The sequence below is a fragment of the Seriola aureovittata genome, chromosome 7, assembly GCF_021018895.1.
Source record: "Seriola aureovittata isolate HTS-2021-v1 ecotype China chromosome 7, ASM2101889v1, whole genome shotgun sequence".
Classification (NCBI taxonomy): domain Eukaryota; kingdom Metazoa; phylum Chordata; class Actinopteri; order Carangiformes; family Carangidae; genus Seriola; species Seriola aureovittata.
Window position 1 is genome coordinate 20,960,781 of NC_079370.1, and position 18,143 is coordinate 20,978,923.

Consider the following 18,143-nt stretch of genomic DNA (forward strand, 5'->3'; position numbering starts at 1 on the left):
GTGCAACTTTGGTAATGAAAAATGTAGGATTCGGTGTTTTTAATTCTGACCCTTTTCAGACACTAAAAGTCAATATATCTCGATGTCAGCTGCATCATTGTTTATTTTTGTGTTTTAAATCCCACAGATTTCTTGTCGCTACACACTTCTTCTGACCGACCTCCAATTTCTGTATTTAGCACATGACAATCCTAAACTTACGCCATCGTAATAGCTTGTTTTCTGGCATTTGTTCACCTGTGGTAGTCATTTTTAACCAGTGGCTGCAGGATGAAATGGATTTTACTGTGAAATTACTAACTGCTACAAATTCAGCTTGACAACAATGGCATTTCATTTTCGCACAGGTATTAAATAATAAGGCATTTGCACATCAGCCTGTCATAAACAAGATTCCTATTTAAATAAAATGTGGAGATGGTTGAAATAATCAATAGAAAAGCCTGATTTGTAACACAAGACAGGATCAGGTGTAACGCAGTGTCGATGTTGTCCTCAAGTAGCTTCTACTGCCCTGACAGGTCATGTAAGGACATTCTGGCACACAGCCGGGTCGGGAGACAAACGCGTTTACAGCTCACTTTAAACAGTGCTTAAATATCTTATTCATTTCGGGACAGCACAGAGCTAAACCCACCTTATCAAGAATACATTATAATGGTGGAATATTACAAAGTTTCCAAAATTTTAGAGCACCGAGAGTCGCTGAGGAATGACGTCAGGACGTATCACATTGAATGATGACGCCGTTTGATCATTAAAAAAATCTGCCGTTAAAAAATATCCGAGAATTAGGTCAGCAAACTAACACAGCACCAACCGTCACGTTATGAATGTAACTACTGCGCGTTTGACGATATAACTTTTACAAACACGCGCCCTGAGTCTAAAATAACCTGCTCCGACGAGGAGAGAGATGTCCGGTGTTTCCAGCATCTGCAGACGGGAGCCGTAGCCGTTAGACCGGTTCGTCCGTCTGTCTGCTTCCCTCCGCTGGGTTCGGGAGACCCGCAAGCCCGAATAACGTTAACGCCACTGTAACCCCGGCCAGACTGGACTGAATGGTTAGCCGGGGGAAGGAGAGACAACGACAGACACCACCAAACAAAACCCGAAGGCTGCTCTGCCGAGACCCAGGAAATTATTCCTCGCCTCGACTCGACAGTCTGGTAGCAACACAGTGCACATTTCAGTAGTTCCAGTAAGTTTACCGCCAGACGTGATCAATAATAATGACTGGCCCGGCTAACACTGGCTAGTTGGCCCACCTTATATTCATGCTAGACGCTGCTGGGCTAAGTTAGACCTCCATGTGTGTCAGTTTATTGCTTTAACATCATTTAAATAATAACGAATTAGCTAGCTCACACCTCCAAATTACTGTGCTGTTATCTGTTAATGCAAATGACCTCATTGTGGCAATGCAGCATAGCATTTTTATTATTATTTCAAACACTGATCTATCACGCAGACTTTCACACTGATGTCTTAGAAGTGAACATTTGCACCTTTGTTGTAGCACGTGTGTCATCATGAACGACCTATTTGTAAATTAGGCAGTAACCATCTGATTAAACTGAGTGATAACCATTAACACAAAGACATATATAGTAACTAAAATAAAATATTAGTTGCCACCAGGCAAGGTGTGCCATTTGTAAAGTAACATTACATTCATAGTGTAATTTAGATTATCATTCTGATATAATTTATATTATTATCTTGGTATAAATTAGATTATTTTGGTGTTGTAACAGTGTGGTCCCTACCAACATTGTGGGAATAACCTGGTAGAGTGGTAGCTGAGCCCAGGTTTCCTTATGTGGTCATTTTTGATTAAAAAAGATCTATGTAGGCACAGAATCAAGTGAAATAATGAAGGTCTAACTAGAGGTATAACTAGATTTTGACAGGGGATGCTTCAACAAGACAAGGCATGAATATCAAGGTCATTATTATGTTAGTTGACATTGTGCTTTAGTAATGACAATTTCCAAATAAATGACCACAGTCCATTTTTAACACTGTGATAGTGCCTTCCCGAGAGCAGAGGACACTGTGGCTCTTGCCTTCTTTGCCCAGTTTTCATTCAGTTTGATCTACCGGGCCTGATAATCCCAGAGTTGGATTCAAATAATAAGCATTTCGATTAAAGATTAACTGGTGATATGTTTCTTAAAATTCCCAAAACCCAAGGTGAGATCTTTTAAGAGCTTGTGTCTACCAACAGTCCAAAACAACATAACAATGATATAAAACAAAAGAAGCGCAAAGAAAGAAAGCAGGAAGTCTTACCTCCGATAAATCCGAGAAGCTGGAACCAGCAAATATATGGCGTATTTGCTTGACAGATGACACAAAAGATGAATCAATTATTAAAGTAGTTGAATAATCTTCTGTCAACTGACCAATTCATTGTATTGCATGACCACTAATGTGAATGTATTACACATAATTTTGCATTCATTTACCATATCTTGCTGTCCATACTGATATTGGAAAAAAAAATCTTAGTGTAATCTTGTTTTTAATCTCAACTATATTGCCCATTAATTAATGTGAGTATACAGGTTAATGGGCAATATAGTTGCTGTATTATGAGTCATAATGTGAACCTGTTCTTATCGCAGATTTTGGTGATACTTATTTGGTGAACACTTTGTTGAAATATATGTGGGACTGCAATTTACAGCAGCTTTCACTTGTGAAAATAAAATTGATTCCTTTGTCTTTAATGATTCATTTTATACTGAGAGGGTGCAGTTGTTTTATTTGACTTATATGACTTGTAAGAGATGTTAAAGGCAAATTATCAATGGCTATCTAAGAAGTATCAGTATATTGTATTATATATACATTTCACTTTTCATTTTTAGTTTTTGTGACAAATTATGTATATGACAAATTCATCTGTTTTGTGCCCCCCCCCCCCACAGAAATAAATAATTCAATGACTCTGGCATGTGAACACAACCTCCTGAGACATGTGAGCCTCAACACTTTTGCCACAGATCTTCTTTACCCTGAGTAGAAGTAAACAGAGTTTGGTTTGACGATGTCGAGCCGCCGGAAATCGACCACACCTTGCATGGTGCTGCCCTCTGATGTGGTGGAGCAGGAAGAGGTTGAGGAGAAAACGGAAAGGACAAAGGAGGAAGAGGCAGAAGAGGAGGAGGGGAAAGTGAAGGAGGCAGCAGAAGAGGGGCCAACTGCAGAGGAGCTAGGTCAGGCTGTAGTGGTTGTCCCCACACCACCAGATACAGGTACTGTAAGACTCTTTCTGACTGCTCTCTCATGTGTAGATAACAACAGCACTTCATAAGCCCAAATATACACCAGCTTGTACACAAAGGCTCTGTACATCAGAATGAACAGGAATGACATGGGAAATATTTGTCACAATGAATGTTGTTTTATTATTATTATAGATGAGCCCAGTGTCTCTACTGTAGAAGACAGTGAAGTCCTTGATCCCTCACTGAGGCGCAACGCTACAAACCCTCCTGACGATCCAAGCATCGACCAGCCAACCCAGGAACAACAGTGTGATGTGCCCGAGGAGGGAGGAGCAGACCCTGCGTCAGTTGCTGCCATCTCTCTCAGCAAGACACCCATCATGAGGATGAAGACCAAATCTGAACCCAAGAGGATCGCTGTGTCCCTGAAATCACCGGACGAGGCAGTGGACGGTTTTGGAGGAGGTGGCGAGGGAGAGGTTGGAGGAGAGCAGGAGCCCATCGAAGCCCCTCTGGGCCCAATGACTCCTGTTGAGATGCTGCTGCATGACTCCATGAAGCTTGGAGGTGGCGGCTTGCTTATCAGCCCGCCCTCAGAGCCGCCAAGGAAATCATCCATTTTAAACCCCACAGTCCTGCCTGCTGGCCTTGCACAGGTAGAGGACTTTGATTATACAAGGGTTTAGTAAACGTATTTCAGCAGCATGGGTGTAAGAACACTCCATTTACACCTATCTGTGAAAAATTCATACATGTTTTCAGACTCAACAGCAGTCTGCACTCCTCAAAGCTGCTGGTAGGTTTTGGATAATGGATGGTCATAATGCTAAATATTCTCAACAGGGAAGTTAGAAGTTAACTTCAGCAGTGTCACACCTTTGCCGCTGTGTAGCATTAGCCATCTCAATGTTTCTCATCTCCCTCCTTCTCTTAATTTACTCCAGGTGCTGTCAGCTTTCCAGGCCCAGCAGAGTGCGACAGCAGCTCAGCCTCAGCTTCTGATTCCCCTCAGCAGCATCCCCTCCTATAGTGCAGCTATGGACACCAACCCTCTGCTGGGCAGCACATACAAGAAGTTTCCTTACCCCTCCATGGCCGAGATCAGCAGCCTGGCAGCACAGACACAGTTCACAGAGGAGCAGATAAAGGTAGATGAAAGTGTCAGTCAAATAACCTCTCCTGACAAACTATACCCCCCCCCCCGTCTGTCTCTTTGCTATAAGATATCTCAAAAAGCTACAAATAGAAGCTCCTTACTCTGTATACTTTGCTAAATAAATTTAAAAAAAATTAATTATGAATTTGGAATTTAAGTTTGAAATATACTTAATATAATATAATATGAATACAGTATTTTGTTAATGGTGATCAAATGTCCTCGATCTCCATCCAGGTGTGGTTCTCAGCTCAGCGTCTGAAGCACGGTGTCAGCTGGACCCCTGAGGAAGTGGAGGAGGCCAGGAGGAAACAGTTTAACGGCACAGTGCACACAGTGCCGCAGACCATCACTGTCATACCCGCTCACCAGCTCTCAGCTGCTGCCAACGGTCTGCAGTCCATTCTTCAGACCTGCCAGATAGTGGGCCAGCCTGGCCTGGTGTTCACACAGGTAGGTAAGGAAAGAAAACATGCCATGTCTAACAAGACTCAGCTTTGATGCTTTGCCTTGCATTGAACCCAGTCACCGTAAAAGTAGTGAGACTTTGACATGCTTTTGTTGCATTTTAAGTGACTTGTATTCAGTCAACTTGATTTGACTTGAAACAGATTGACTTTGAATGCATTTAACAAGTTTGATTGAACATGAACATGAACACAATATTAACATGGCATGTATATTTGCCCATTGATCTTTTACAGCAGTTTCAAAACTACTAATGATTTTATGTTTTTTTTTTTTTTTTGTCTCAAAATGCCAACTGTTAGCAGATAGGTCTAGCATTTTGTGGTGTCTATCTAATTTACTCTTAATGATTGTACAGTAACAGGGCAAGGTAATAGAAGCGGTATACTCTAGGTTACTCTGTAATCCAGGTTATTTCAGGTAATTTTTCAGGTAATTTCCTATATGCTGATATAGGTATGTGTTGAAAAGATTCTTCCGTTTTGAATTTTATTTTAGTGTATTTTTAATAACACTGATCAAATAATGGTATTTACTGCAATCTCACAGAGCATGCCATAATTGAGGATTTTCTGGGAAACAACAACTACTTGTGAAAATAACATCTTACACACATGCAGACCACACACACATTACACTGAAGATATATTGCAGAGTGAATATGTGAATTTTTGTACACCATTTGGTGTGTGGAGACCTACCTCTTTTTCACTTAGCGTGCAGTTTTAGGGCCCCAGTAAAGTGTCAAAAATAATACACTAATAATACACAATAATCACTCAAACAACAAATACATCTCAGTCTGATTATATGTCTCATCCTCACATTCTGTGTGTCATTTTCTGACTCTTTGTAGGTCGGTCCAGGGGGAAACCTTCCAGTGACCAGTCCCATCACACTGACAGTGGCAGGGCTGCCCAGCCAGTCCCAGAGCTCCAGCAGGGTTTCCTGCCAGCCTACCCCAACAAACAGTGAGCTGAAACGGGCTACCACTGTCCAGCCTCCCTCTCTCTCTCCACAGGTGGAGACAACACTTCAAGCTGGCTTTCAGTCAAATACTGTCAATCAGTCATTGCTGTCAATGAGCAAGTAAAACTTATTTAATATATAACTTTCTCCCTCTCTCTCTCTAAGGAGAACTCGGCCCTCAGCGCTGACACGTTCAGTATGCGGCCTAAGAAGTCCAAAGAGCAGCTGGCAGAGCTGAAAGCCAGCTACCTGAAAAATCACTTTGTCACTGATGCTGAAATCGCCCGACTGATGAAGCTCACCAACCTGACAAAGGGAGAGATCAAGAAATGGTTCAGTGACACCCGGTACAACCAGCGCAACTCCAAGAACAGCCATGTCATTGTTTTCCATGATGGAGGGGGCAGAGGAGGTGGCAGCTGTAGTAGCAGTGCTAGCACTACTATTGTCATTGACTCAAGTGATGAGAACCCCACATCTCCCCATCCTCCCTGCACACCTCCTGTGAAGGAGAAGGAGACACGGCCCAAAACATGGAACCCATTTCCAGACTTTACCCTTCAGAAGTTTAAGGAGAAGACACCGGAGCAGCTGGTGGTGCTGGAGGAGAGTTTTGAGAAGAGCAGCACCCCATCAGATGAAGAGCTGAGCCGCCTGAGGACAGAGACTAAGCTGACGAGGAGGGAGATTGACGCCTGGTTCACTGAGAGACGAAAAATGCCATCTGTCAGTACCTCCTCCCCGGATTCTTCAGAGGGAGGGAAGATGGAGGCAGATGGAGGGAAAGCAGGAGAAAGAGGAGGAATGGGAGGAGCAACCTCTTCTTCTCCTTCTGCCTCTTCATCTCGTAAAGGTAGTCAAACTCCTCCTGGCGGTCGCAGTAAGCAGCTGCCCACTACCACCAGCAGCAACAAGAAAGACTTAAAAGATAAAACTAAAAAGTCTCCAGAGCAGCTCCACATTCTGAAAGTTGCGTTTGTGCGGACCCAGTGGCCCACACCAGAGGAGTACGACCAGCTGGCAGAAGAGAGCGGCCTTCCTCGGTCCTACATTGTCAGCTGGTTCGGGGACTCTAGATACTCCTGGAAGAATGGAAACCTGAAATGGTTCTTTCAGTACCAAAGTGGCAACGTCGAGGGGGCGAACGTCGGAGGAGGCAATAAAATGGGAAGCGGCAGCGGTCGAAAAAGACGTGGTCGAAATCGTGGTTGGGGTCGGTCCCGAACCAGGAAGCAGCCAAGACGGTCCGCCTCCTCCAGTGCAGATATCGACAGATCTCCACCGGCAAAGAAATTCAAGACTGGGAGGGAGATCCTGAAGGAATACTACCTGAAGCACCACTTCCTCAATGAGCAAGACCTCGATGAGCTTGTCACCAAGACCAACATGAGCTATGAACAGGTAATGAAAATATGTTTCATGTTATTCTGTTATAACTAACTCCTGACCTGTCAACCAAGGCACCCGTCTCTCAAACGTTTCTTAATGCTCAGGTAGCTTAAAAATCCATCTTATGGACACTGTTAAGCTTAAGAGGTGTTTCCAAAAAGCACTGTAATTTAATTCTTTTGTCATGACTTCTCTATTAAGTGATACTTAGATGCAAAATGAGTGATGATGTTTAAATTACACACAGCAAACACACGATGCAGCAGCTAAATCAAGTGTTTACTCTCTTAAACTGACTTCTACCCAGTAACATGAATCATAAAGTCAACAAGGGCAACAAGCTGAAGACTGAATTAATTATAATTAATTATATAGTGCAGCTTACCATCATCATTTACATCGTCATTGTACTCTAAGTCAACAGGAGAAGCTCTTAATGCACATGCAGTTGCACTTAGTTCTGCTTTGGGAAACAAGTGTAAAAGTTTAAGTGTTTGTAGCAACACTCTTTGAAAACATTTTTAACTTCTTGAATTGATTAGCCATGAGCAAATTCCCCTAGCAGTACTCCAACGACCCACCATCATGAAATGTTTATATTAAATATTTTGATTTATTTAATTAGATTTTAATATGTTTATTATCTGAATTGGTCCCGTGTAATAGTAGAATGTAAACTTGTCTTCATGTCATTAAAACTGCCAAAGTCCCAGAAATATCACGGATGACATGACCCTGGTGTCCTCAATAAGAGCAACAACTCTGCCGTTCTCACACAGTTAACATGTTTCTCTGTCCTTGAAAAGGTGAGGGAGTGGTTTGCCGAAGTCCAGCGACGCTTAGACATGGGGTTGGATCCCTTCCAGGAGGCAGCTGCAGGGAGGGCGGTCGGAGACGAAGGAGGAGGGGAGGAGGGAGAGGAGACGCAGGGAGAGGCATCGACAGCTACCGAGGACCAGACCGGCACTGGGGGGGGGGGTGAAGACGATGATGAAGAAGATGAGGAGGAGGATGCCGATGATACGGACGACAGTGAGGTTTGGGAACCATCACGTAGTGTCAGGAAATCCTTGTCAGTTTCTGAAGATTAATGATTGTGGAAAGCCTGGTGAAACATTACAGAATGTTACAAGAGAAATACTAAGATGATCAATGCTGGAGGAGAGTTAGCTGAACCAAGTCTTTCTGCCACTGGTTGCTTGTGTACACATTTACAACATTAATTAACTGTTTTTTCAAACTATTTCTGAATCATGGAACTGTTAACTTTAACTCATTCTCTCAATACTTATCTTATTAGCTGTACGTAATGTGTCACAGACAATTATCATGGTAAAGTGGGAGTTTGTAGCAAACCCTACAAATCTTCAGTGGCAAACTTTGATAAAGCTCAAAAAACAATAGTTACACAATATTATGTCAAAAAAGAAGAATACTATTAAGTGAAATCTTCAAGCTGAGCTGAAGATGAAAACTGTTGAGATGAAAAAGTTGCCTAAGAAGATGGTATATCCACCCACTACATCGTTCTTTAGAAGCAATTGATGAATACCGACTGTTGTACCTGAGAGATTTTAGGAGGAACTGACAGTTTTAAATGTCCACCATGCTCCTTGTTAAATTTGCACTCCTTGCTTTCTTAAATCAAGCCATTAAGGGAGATTTATTTACACATTTATGCTGCATTTCCTTGAGCAGGAGTTTGTTATGCTGTTGTGAGCACAGGCCCAAATTCAAACTTCGGTCTCTAGTGTTATGAATGTTTCACCCCTGGTCCCAAACTAACTGCACATACAGAAAAAAAGACATATCTGTTGTGTCAAAGGTGCTAAAAAACTTATCCCCGCTAGATGTCACTGCTGAGCAATGTCCCAATGAAACTGGTATACATCCAAAAGTGGAACTGGTTGATTTTTCATGTTACTGTATCACCTGTGAAGATCACCATCGCCATAGACCAGGATGTTTGAGCTGACATTGAAATCAGGTATTTTATCTCTGTGGGATAAAGACCTAACATGATAGGGGAAACGTACCTTAAAGCTGAATGAATGCCAATGCCATGATGCTTTTAAAGAGCGCAGGATGTCTACTCAAGTCTTCCCTCTGTAGTGGCTCATTGTTCATTAATATTATTAGTATGCTAGATTTTTAACTGAGCACCTATAGATCTGATGGAAAAATTCCACAGTATGTGTTTAATATTAACTGCTATTAATGTTTTTAAACAAATTTTTCACTTTTTTGATAGAACTCATCCTGTGCTATTAAAAACTTTTTAAAGGGGTTTGTGTAGATTCAGACAGTGTGAGGCTTTTGTGCCAAAGTTGAATGTTTTGTCTTGTGAGCAGTGAGCTACAGTTTGAAGCAGTGGCACAGTTTGTGAACTAAATAATGGCCACTGTGAGGAAGACGTCTGGGTCCACTGAAGTAAAAACAGAAACAGAAATATTTTTGCTGCAGTGTTTCACTTAGAGATGGCTCGTGATGGGCTTATGATGGATTGAATGGATGGACTAAATTTTTACAATGGGTTGCAGTTTTCCCCAAATCATGTAAATGTAAGCACCAGCTGCAGCTCCAGTGTGAATTTAAAGTAAGTGACAAGACTGCTGTCGCCACCAAATCACTGACACCTTGCCTTTTAGGTTGGGGCTCATGACAAAAACGAGGCCTATGAATCATTTTGGGTCCTGACCCGTACTTTAAGAAACACTGTTTAACAGTATTTCAAATAATAATTTGACTCCAGTCTGCACTGAAGAGAATAATGTGAAGCACCTAAACTAAACTTTTAAAAAATGCACTTTGTCCACTTGTGTTCACAGTGGACTAAATCATGATTAGGCACCTTAATCTCTTATTATACCATGAAATGGCTCTGAGAGACCAAATCTGTTTTGTATGACTAAGAACTGAACCAGTATTTTGCCTTTTTTTATCCTAAGTGTGTTTTCAAGGGGAGGAATATTACCAATTTATCCACTTTTCTAATAATATGTGTTGTTTCATATTTGGATGTTTATACGGCTCAGAAAACTAGTAGAACAATCACCTGCCGCTTTTGTTCGCTAAATTGCACAATTTGAGCCCAGTTTTTAATCATTTCTCCTTTTAAAAATGCGCATGTGTTATATTTGTTGTTATGTTTTTTACTGTTGCTTTAAATCATGAGAAGTGTCTCCCATCTCCTTCTCTGCTCCCACATGCCCCTGTCCCTGACTATTTAGCCCTCTTGTCCAGTCCACTTTTGTAAAATAAATGCCTAGATTTCAAGATGTGCACTTCCTAACACATGTTTCTGCAAATGTTAGCAGTGTCCTGTTGGTTCTCCGTCTCATTAAATTGTCTACAACACAAGCAGACAGACTGACAGGGCTATAGAGACATCTTCGTAAGACTGAAACCATTCAGAAAATTTAAAAAAAAGACATTCTTGGAAAATTCACTTTTTCTCTCGTGGAGGGAATTGTGATGCCTGAAGAAACAGCACAGCATTCCCTCTGTGGTGGGATGTCTACCAAATAACGCTCCTCTTTCTCACTGTTTTTTCTTCATGCTTTACTGCATTAAGACGACAGGACAATAGACTGAAAACTGTCTCAAATACAGTTCTTCACTGACAGGGGAGAGACTCTGATGAAGCTTTGCAGATAAACCTATGTGCCTACATGGCTCGTATACTTGTTTGAACATAATTTCAGCAACTCTCGACAAAAGATGAGAGAGTTTGTGAGTGCTTTGGAAATCAGAAATTGTTGGCTGATTGTTACAGGAGGCTTGTTCAAACTAAGGTGTGATGCATGACCAAGCTCTGCTTTCTGCTGACGCTAAAAGATGCCTAGATAATCTGAAGTTGACATTGCAAACTTCTGTTGTAAGTCCTTAAACGAATACCTTGGTGTTCCGAATTTTATTGTATTTTGTTACCAAGCACTTGTCACACTACATGTTGGCACCTTCAGCGACACAAAATGCATTTTAATGAGTGTCTTTGAAACCAGTGTGGCCTGTTAGCTCTAAACTAGCTAAACTAGCTAGTTTATGGCAACTAAAGGAGAGTTGAAACCAGTGTGTCATAATGTGACAGTTGCCTGGCCATGAAAAATAACAAATTCAAAATGTCAAGGTACCTTTTGTCTAATACTGCATGCAATAACCAAGACGAACAACTGCTCATTTTGTACATAGAGTGTTTTGGGTCGTTATACTTGGCACAGTAGAAGCCTAATCTGGGATTACATTTATTTTTTATCTGTATTAATACCAGTTACTTTATAATTACCAAGTTGACTTCAACCATGGACCTGTTTTCCTTCTTAAAAATGATTCGAATTTTATTTCTTCATCATTGACTCTAGAACCATTCATTAAAGTCTTGTCCATGTTAGCTTGGCCAAGGTTGCATTGAGTACCTAGCTCCATTTTGAGCAACACGTTAAGGTAGTCATTTGCTCTGACCACAATTGTGGTAATTTTTTGGCAGCCATTTTGTGCTCATTTGTAACTATTTGAATTCTGGTACTACATGCAAATTTGTATACATGCTACAACATGGATGACCCCAATTTGCTTGTTTTAGTTCACAAATTAGGCTTAATCCTGTGTCCAGGTATCCAACCCCCGGTCTTTTACAGTGTGCTCTTTCTTTACTATAGCCAGTCCATTTTGAATGGTTTTATATGTTTCTATCTATGAAAACTGTGTCATTACAACTCTGTCCAGACATCAGTGGATTGCTTGTTAACAATACCAACTCATACAATACGTACAACAGAGTAGTGTTTTTGAAATAGAATCTGCTTTAGAGTTCAGCCAGTGTTGCCTGAGTGGCTTTTTGTTACTTTGGTTGCAAAAAATAAAGAATCAGAACTCAATAGAAAAGACATGCACTTAGTTAAAGGAACTGCAAAGACTACAATTCTGGAAGCACCTGGGAAATTATTTTGCTTGCTAATAATTTGTAAAAAATATAAGGCTCTACACATCAACTGTTTCATAAAGATACATTCAATATAACAGAAAACTTAATATAAATGTTATGAGCAACACTTTAAGTTGCTTAGAGAGGCACTCCATTGACTTTGCACATGAAGTTTTACTTGTCATGAGGAGTACTACTCAGCCTTTGTATGATGTCTTCCGTGGCTCTAGGGGGAGCTTCCGATAGTTTAAAAAAAAAAAAAAAAAAAATCCTGATGATGTCATAGTGATGTCATTAGGGTCATCTCAGATTTGTCTTGATTCTTCTCCATTGTAAATTAGAGGTGTGGGGTTTAAAAAAAAAGTGGGGGTTTAGAAGGAAAGGAGAGTCTACTGAAAGACAAATCTGTTGTATTGTGGGAAATGTAGCATCTGGTGTTTTTGGAGCTTGGTGCATAGCATACTAGATATAAAGGTAGGATATCTCAGCCTTTTGACAGTTAATGTTATCTCCATATCAGGTGAATGATACGAGTATTGGTAGAAACAGAGCCAGCTTGGCTTCACTACAGTGTAACCTGTGTTCAGTAAATCAAATATTTTCCCCAGGTCTTCTGAGGTGCTGTGTCTCTTCTCTGAGTTGTGGTTTAATATCCATCACTCATCATGTATCCCAGTTAACCTTGTGCAGTAGAGCTACAAGCTAACATTGTGATCAGAGTAGTTTACCTGCTGTCCTATTATGCTCATATGTCATATGTGTATCCTTCGCTATACTTCCGCTATAGTCCTCACTCGTTTTCTGTATTTAGACAAGTAGTTGGTTGAATGTTTCTTACAGCTATCAGAGATTCAAATGTTTTCACTATATAGCAGCCAGCTTTTTGGTAAAAAAACAAAACAAACATTTTGTCAGAAATGTAATATACTGTACGTATAAATGGAGATTTTTTTAAATTCATTTACGGTGGAATTTTCACTTTCTGGTTATTCTGATCTAATTTTTATCTGCTGACAGTTTTTACCCCGAGTCATTGCTTATGATGGACATGCTTTGCTTTTAACCGCAAACTGCACAGTTTTCTCTTTGTTCCTGCTTCAGTATAACTCATATTTCCAGATCTGTTTACTGAGTGATGACAGACTCCTGTGTTGAGTAACAGTCGGTTCCGTAGATACAGATACAGCAGGACGAATACAATGATCTCACTGTATTACACTACCTTCATAAATGATATTTACTGTGCCATTTTAAAATGATGTCACCCCTGACTTTAACTGAGAGACGCAGTTCTTAAAAATAAGCTGTGATCACCTTACCCAGTACACCCGATTGATGACTCTAGGGGATTCTGGGAATGAAACTGACTTACTTGAGGTTAAACTCTTTGCAGGCAATGCAGGCAAAGATGGTTTTTCTGTCTACAACGTTCATGACCAAACTCAACTAAACAGTTCAACTTCATCTTATGCTGTGTCTACGGAACTGACATTTCCATCTATTTCTACGCTCTGCCTGTACATCGGAAATGTGTAAAAAAAAAAAAAAGGAGAGAGTATCTGTCATAAAGTTTGATGAAACACAGTATGTATGTGCTATCGCCTCTGCAGGCTTGCTTTAGAGAGCTAAACAAATTCTATGTGGCCCCTGCAATCATCAACTTGAAGCTGCCAGCTGTGAGGCAAACAATTTGTGCAATGTTAATTTAAAATCCCGGCTGTTGTTGACGCTCTGGCTTGATTTTTAGCTTGATTTAGAAAAGATTTATATTTTATACTTGTTTGAGGACAAACCCCAATAAATTTTGATCAGAAGATGTGTACTTGTGCGCAGTATTTTGCATCTTTTCCTTTGAACACAAATGTGATATGAATCAGTCAAGATGAGTTGAAAGTAGTATCCCCTTCAGACCCTGTAGTCAGTCACCATTTGTTTCCCCTGAGTCTTCGCAGCACCATTCCTGACAGATTAATTTATCATCACTGTTAACTGTTGTTAATAAACTGAATCATCAGTGACCCCCCCCCCCCCCCCCCCCCCCAATCATGATAACTTGAAAAATAAAAAAATATTATATAGCCTCACAACCTCCTCTGTTGAAGAAAATTTAACTTTCAGAGGTATTTGCATGTGTTGGAACATTAACAGACTTACTTTGTAGGGACAGCAATGTATGTTTACAGATGCAAATATCAGCCTTGATGTGGTTTGACTAGTGACATAATACCTTGACTCTGTGGCAAACAGGAAATATGTCAATGGCACTGATGAGAGAAGGGAAGTAAGTATAAATCCAGCTGTGGCTTGGAGAGGGCATCATATTAAAGTTGGTGTGGAGAGAAAAACAGGCTGACAAGACGAGTGAGGTTAGTACAACTGAAATGATCAATTTGTTTCACACCTTTAATGTTATAGAGTCCTCACAAAGTGTTTTCTGTCTCTTAGATGTCAGTAGCAACATATGTGCAATTTCAAAGACATTGAAAACTATTACTGACCTCAGTTTATTTGTCTATGTCCATTTGTTTAGAACATTCAACTTGTCCGTAGTCATCTGATGTCGCTATTCTCCTCCACAGTAAAGATGCTGTGGATTCTGTTGCCCCTCTCTCTGATTAGTAAGTAGCTCACTTAATGCTCATGCATGTTAGTTATCTTACTGTAAATGGTCAAAACAAACTAGTTCATTGTGTTTTGCTGTAACTTGCTTCAGACTCCCCAGTACAGCACAAATAATGTCATCATTTACAAAGAGGATTTGACTTAGGTATTGACTAAGTACTGAAGGATGAGTGCTCTGTGATCTTGGGATTTCTTATACAGTTATTGCACAATTTGACTCGTGTCAAAGCTCCTCACGAACCAAACGTGACAGAACGCTTGGAGCTAAACATCTTTTTAAATGACATATCTGTTATTATATTACTCTTCCAAAGTAGCAACAACACGCTGATGAACTTAACACAAAACACTGCAGTCATTGCAACTTTGTAAATGTTTTTAATTTTGTCATACAGCTTCACATAACACAAAAGTCCTGGAGTTTGATGCAGCTGCAGCCTGTAAATTCTACTGTTTTATAAAAACTTACAATTACTGTAACTGTTTCTGAATATTTTGTAACAGAAAATGTTTACACTGTACTGTGAATATGGTGTAAAGTAACTCTGGTGTAAAAACAAATTACAATTTTATACACAAGTATGGGACCACTAGTGCCAATAGGTACAGCTTTGTCTGAATGTATGCATTGGCAACACTGCACAATCTACTGCCACTTACTCACTCATATTCATTGTCAAGGTCTTTGGCTCTAACACTGTTCCTCTCAAATGGAACCTGTACAGCTGCTTCATCGTAAGTCGGTCGATATTCTGAAAGGTACAGTCTAGTTGAAAGACCCGTTCTCCAATCTCAATGCCCATATTATGGCTGCTGCCATGTAGCGACTGAGGGAGGCTGGGCTTTGCTCCACCAAAGGGGCCCTTATCTCATCTGAAATACGTGTCTATTGCCAGGTCTTTCTTTGTTCGTGCCCTCATCCTCCACCTCCTCTCTGTCGTCCTCTTCCTCTCGCCCTCACTGCTTCCATGTTTGCGAAGTTCTTCTCACAGAAGCTCACCTGAGGTCTATCGGTAGCGATAAGGCTAAGACTGATTGGTTTTAGTGTGTAAGCAATGGCAAATAACTAACAAGCAATAATATAGCTGCCAGTAACTTTACGTGACATGACATGAAAAAAAACTTGAAATGGGAACAGGAATTCTAATATAATCTTCTGCTGTTTCAGATTTCACAGCAGGCACAAACTTAAATGACAATGGCACAGGTAGGAATTAATGCATCTCTTTACAGGAATTAGTGTAATTTTTTTCAAGTCATGTCAAAAAGGATAGTTATATTTCTATATAAATATATAAGGGCAACATTTTGAATTGACTTGTTTTCTGTTTTCATCTACAGCTATCTGCAACAACACAGCAAACAGCACACTGAAAGGGAACACAACTCAGTCATCAAACTACATTGATGGAACAGGCACATTCTCATCTGACAGAGCTATTGATGGGAATATGTCGACTTGTGCTCATACCAATAAGACGGTCGACTCCTGGTGGAGAATTGACCTGCTGGGTGTCTACAATATTTCCTGTATCGCTATCTACAACATCAAGCATAACAATGCTAATATAACTGGTGCTCAGATCTTCATTGGGAACTCCCGTGAAATCCATTCTCTCAACAGCACTGAAACCAACACGTAATGCCTTCATGCTGCGTTTTCAGGCGTTGGCATGTTCATTCTTTTCTTGCCATAATACACATTTCTAACTTGTACCTCTGTGGCTTGATTTCAGCGAGTTACAATTTAAGTTAAATATCACAGCATCTTTTTCAGCTTCCACAGCTCCGAAGAAAACAATCAGAGATTTAATCTCAGAACCACAAAACATCACTCTTCAAGCCCTTTCTGTTTCTCTGTCTCTAACTGTGTGTTCATCTTTTTCTCTCCTCAAGGCATGTAAATATCACGAAATTCACAATGGACAGATACAATTACTTTCATTTTAATGGAGAAGCGGTGGGACGCTATGTGCTTGTGTTCACACCAGTAACAAATTTTACAGTTCTGTGTGACGTGAAGATCTGGGGCAGCTTAAAAGGTGCAACACGTTCTCATCCACAAAACTATGTGCTTATTTAATGCAGTGCACACATACAGTAACTGTAAATGACATATTAGTAGCCTTACATAAATACTGAAATTTCTCCTTTCCAGTATAATGTAGACAAATAGTCTATTCATACAAGAACCATAAGCAAATAGATAAACAAATAAATAAAATAAATAGAATATTTTTAGTGCAATGGGGTTCTATGTTTACAAAGCCATATACTATACTATATACTATAAAAAATTGTAATTGTTTTAATTACTCGTTTTTTTTGTTTTTTTCTAGAATCACCTTTTTTACTGATCAGCCAGAATAAGACGTGGGAAGAGGCCCTGCGCTACTGCAGGGACAATGACATGGACCTGGCTTCCATCCTTGATGACAAGGACCAGGTCTGGGCTGAGCTGGAGGTCAAAAAGGCCAAAAGTCCCCATGTGTGGCTGGGCCTACGCTATACCTGCACCCTGGACTTCTGGTTCTGGATTGAAGATCATGGCTTAAACTACAACTGCTTCAAAGGCGAAAAAGTCAATGAGTGCGGCATGAGTGTTGCCATGGACGTAAAAGGGAAACATGTCTGGTCCAGCAAGCCTGACAATGAGACGTTTAATTTCATCTGTTCAAAGAAAGAGAATTGAAGGTTTTGTTTTGCTGGTCCTTTAATTTGGACATGTGGCAATGGCAGCATTGTTGTGTTGTGATGAATTCTCCTCTAATATGTGTCTTAGGTGATGGGTCCAGGCAGCAGCTGTCCAGATAAAAGAGATGGGATAAAGCAAAGAGCTGTTCTTCTCTCACCTGAAGCATAAACTGATATAAATAAATAAATAAAAATCTGTTTGCTGTTTTAATAACTGCAAGTTTGTTAAGACTTTTGCTCCCTCTATTTTGAAATGTAATCACTGATCATTAAGAAAAGTTTTTTATTCTCCTCATGAAAATTGATCATTGGCATGAACCGGCTATCCATATGTTGTTGATTAATTCTGATATGAAAAAATATACTCATTCAGAAATGTTTGTGATGTATCTCAAATTTACAGAAATGGAAAATTGCCCGTCATATTAAATACATTTATGTATTTTGTATACCTTAGCTGATATAAAACACTCTGATTTACAGCTTTCATTATTTATTTTTGTTTGAATTGCATTTTCTGTATGTTTATTTCCTCTGAATGGATAGAAAATACATTACCTATATTTAAGCTCTGCTTATATTCATGTGTGGGTTGACTTGGGCACTGTGAAGACAAACTTGCCTTTCTCGGTGCATATTTTTGTTATGTCAATATCGAGTTAAATAAAGGTTGAGATATTTGTAC

The 18,143-nt window shown here is 40.1% G+C and overlaps 2 protein-coding genes across 3 annotated transcripts; both read left to right on the forward strand.

Moving 5' to 3' along the window:
• Positions 1 to 92: 92 nt before the first annotated feature.
• On the forward strand, positions 93 to 13,964 carry LOC130172032 (zinc fingers and homeoboxes protein 1-like). The gene is made up of 8 exons (XM_056380434.1): positions 93 to 1,201; positions 2,937 to 3,263; positions 3,429 to 3,892; positions 4,181 to 4,384; positions 4,630 to 4,845; positions 5,717 to 5,881; positions 5,995 to 7,230; positions 8,025 to 13,964. The coding sequence occupies exons 2-8, from the start codon at positions 3,056 to 3,058 to the stop codon at positions 8,307 to 8,309; spliced, it is 2,778 nt and encodes a 925-aa protein (XP_056236409.1). The 5' UTR covers positions 93 to 1,201; positions 2,937 to 3,055; the 3' UTR covers positions 8,310 to 13,964.
• Positions 13,965 to 14,077: 113 nt separating this feature from the next.
• LOC130172035 (fucolectin-6-like) lies at positions 14,078 to 18,142 on the forward strand. 2 transcript variants are annotated; one of them, XM_056380438.1, is made up of 6 exons: positions 14,078 to 14,508; positions 14,673 to 14,760; positions 15,933 to 15,971; positions 16,106 to 16,403; positions 16,661 to 16,806; positions 17,104 to 18,142. In XM_056380438.1, exons 2-6 carry the CDS (start codon positions 14,700 to 14,702, stop codon positions 17,454 to 17,456), a joined length of 897 nt encoding a protein of 298 aa, XP_056236413.1. In that variant the 5' UTR covers positions 14,078 to 14,508; positions 14,673 to 14,699; the 3' UTR covers positions 17,457 to 18,142. The 2 variants fall into 2 exon arrangements, with proteins under 2 accessions (XP_056236413.1, XP_056236414.1); XM_056380439.1 differs by having other exon boundaries at positions 14,722 to 14,760.
• The last annotated feature ends 1 nt before the right edge of the window (position 18,143 follows it).

Excerpts from the sequence above, each read along its gene's own strand:
- LOC130172032 (XM_056380434.1), top strand. The coding sequence starts at position 3,056 with ATGTCGAGCCGCCGGAAATCGACCACACCTTGCATGGTGCTGCCCTCT. Across the intron at positions 3,893-4,180 it reads TGCCTGCTGGCCTTGCACAG|GTGCTGTCAGCTTTCCAGGC; the intron begins GTAGAGGACTTT and ends AATTTACTCCAG. Across the intron at positions 4,385-4,629 it reads TCACAGAGGAGCAGATAAAG|GTGTGGTTCTCAGCTCAGCG; the intron begins GTAGATGAAAGT and ends ATCTCCATCCAG.
- LOC130172035 (XM_056380438.1), top strand. The coding sequence starts at position 14,700 with ATGTCGCTATTCTCCTCCACAGTAAAGATGCTGTGGATTCTGTTGCCC. Across the intron at positions 14,761-15,932 it reads GTTGCCCCTCTCTCTGATTA|ATTTCACAGCAGGCACAAAC; the intron begins GTAAGTAGCTCA and ends CTGCTGTTTCAG. Across the intron at positions 16,807-17,103 it reads GATCTGGGGCAGCTTAAAAG|AATCACCTTTTTTACTGATC; the intron begins GTGCAACACGTT and ends GTTTTTTTCTAG.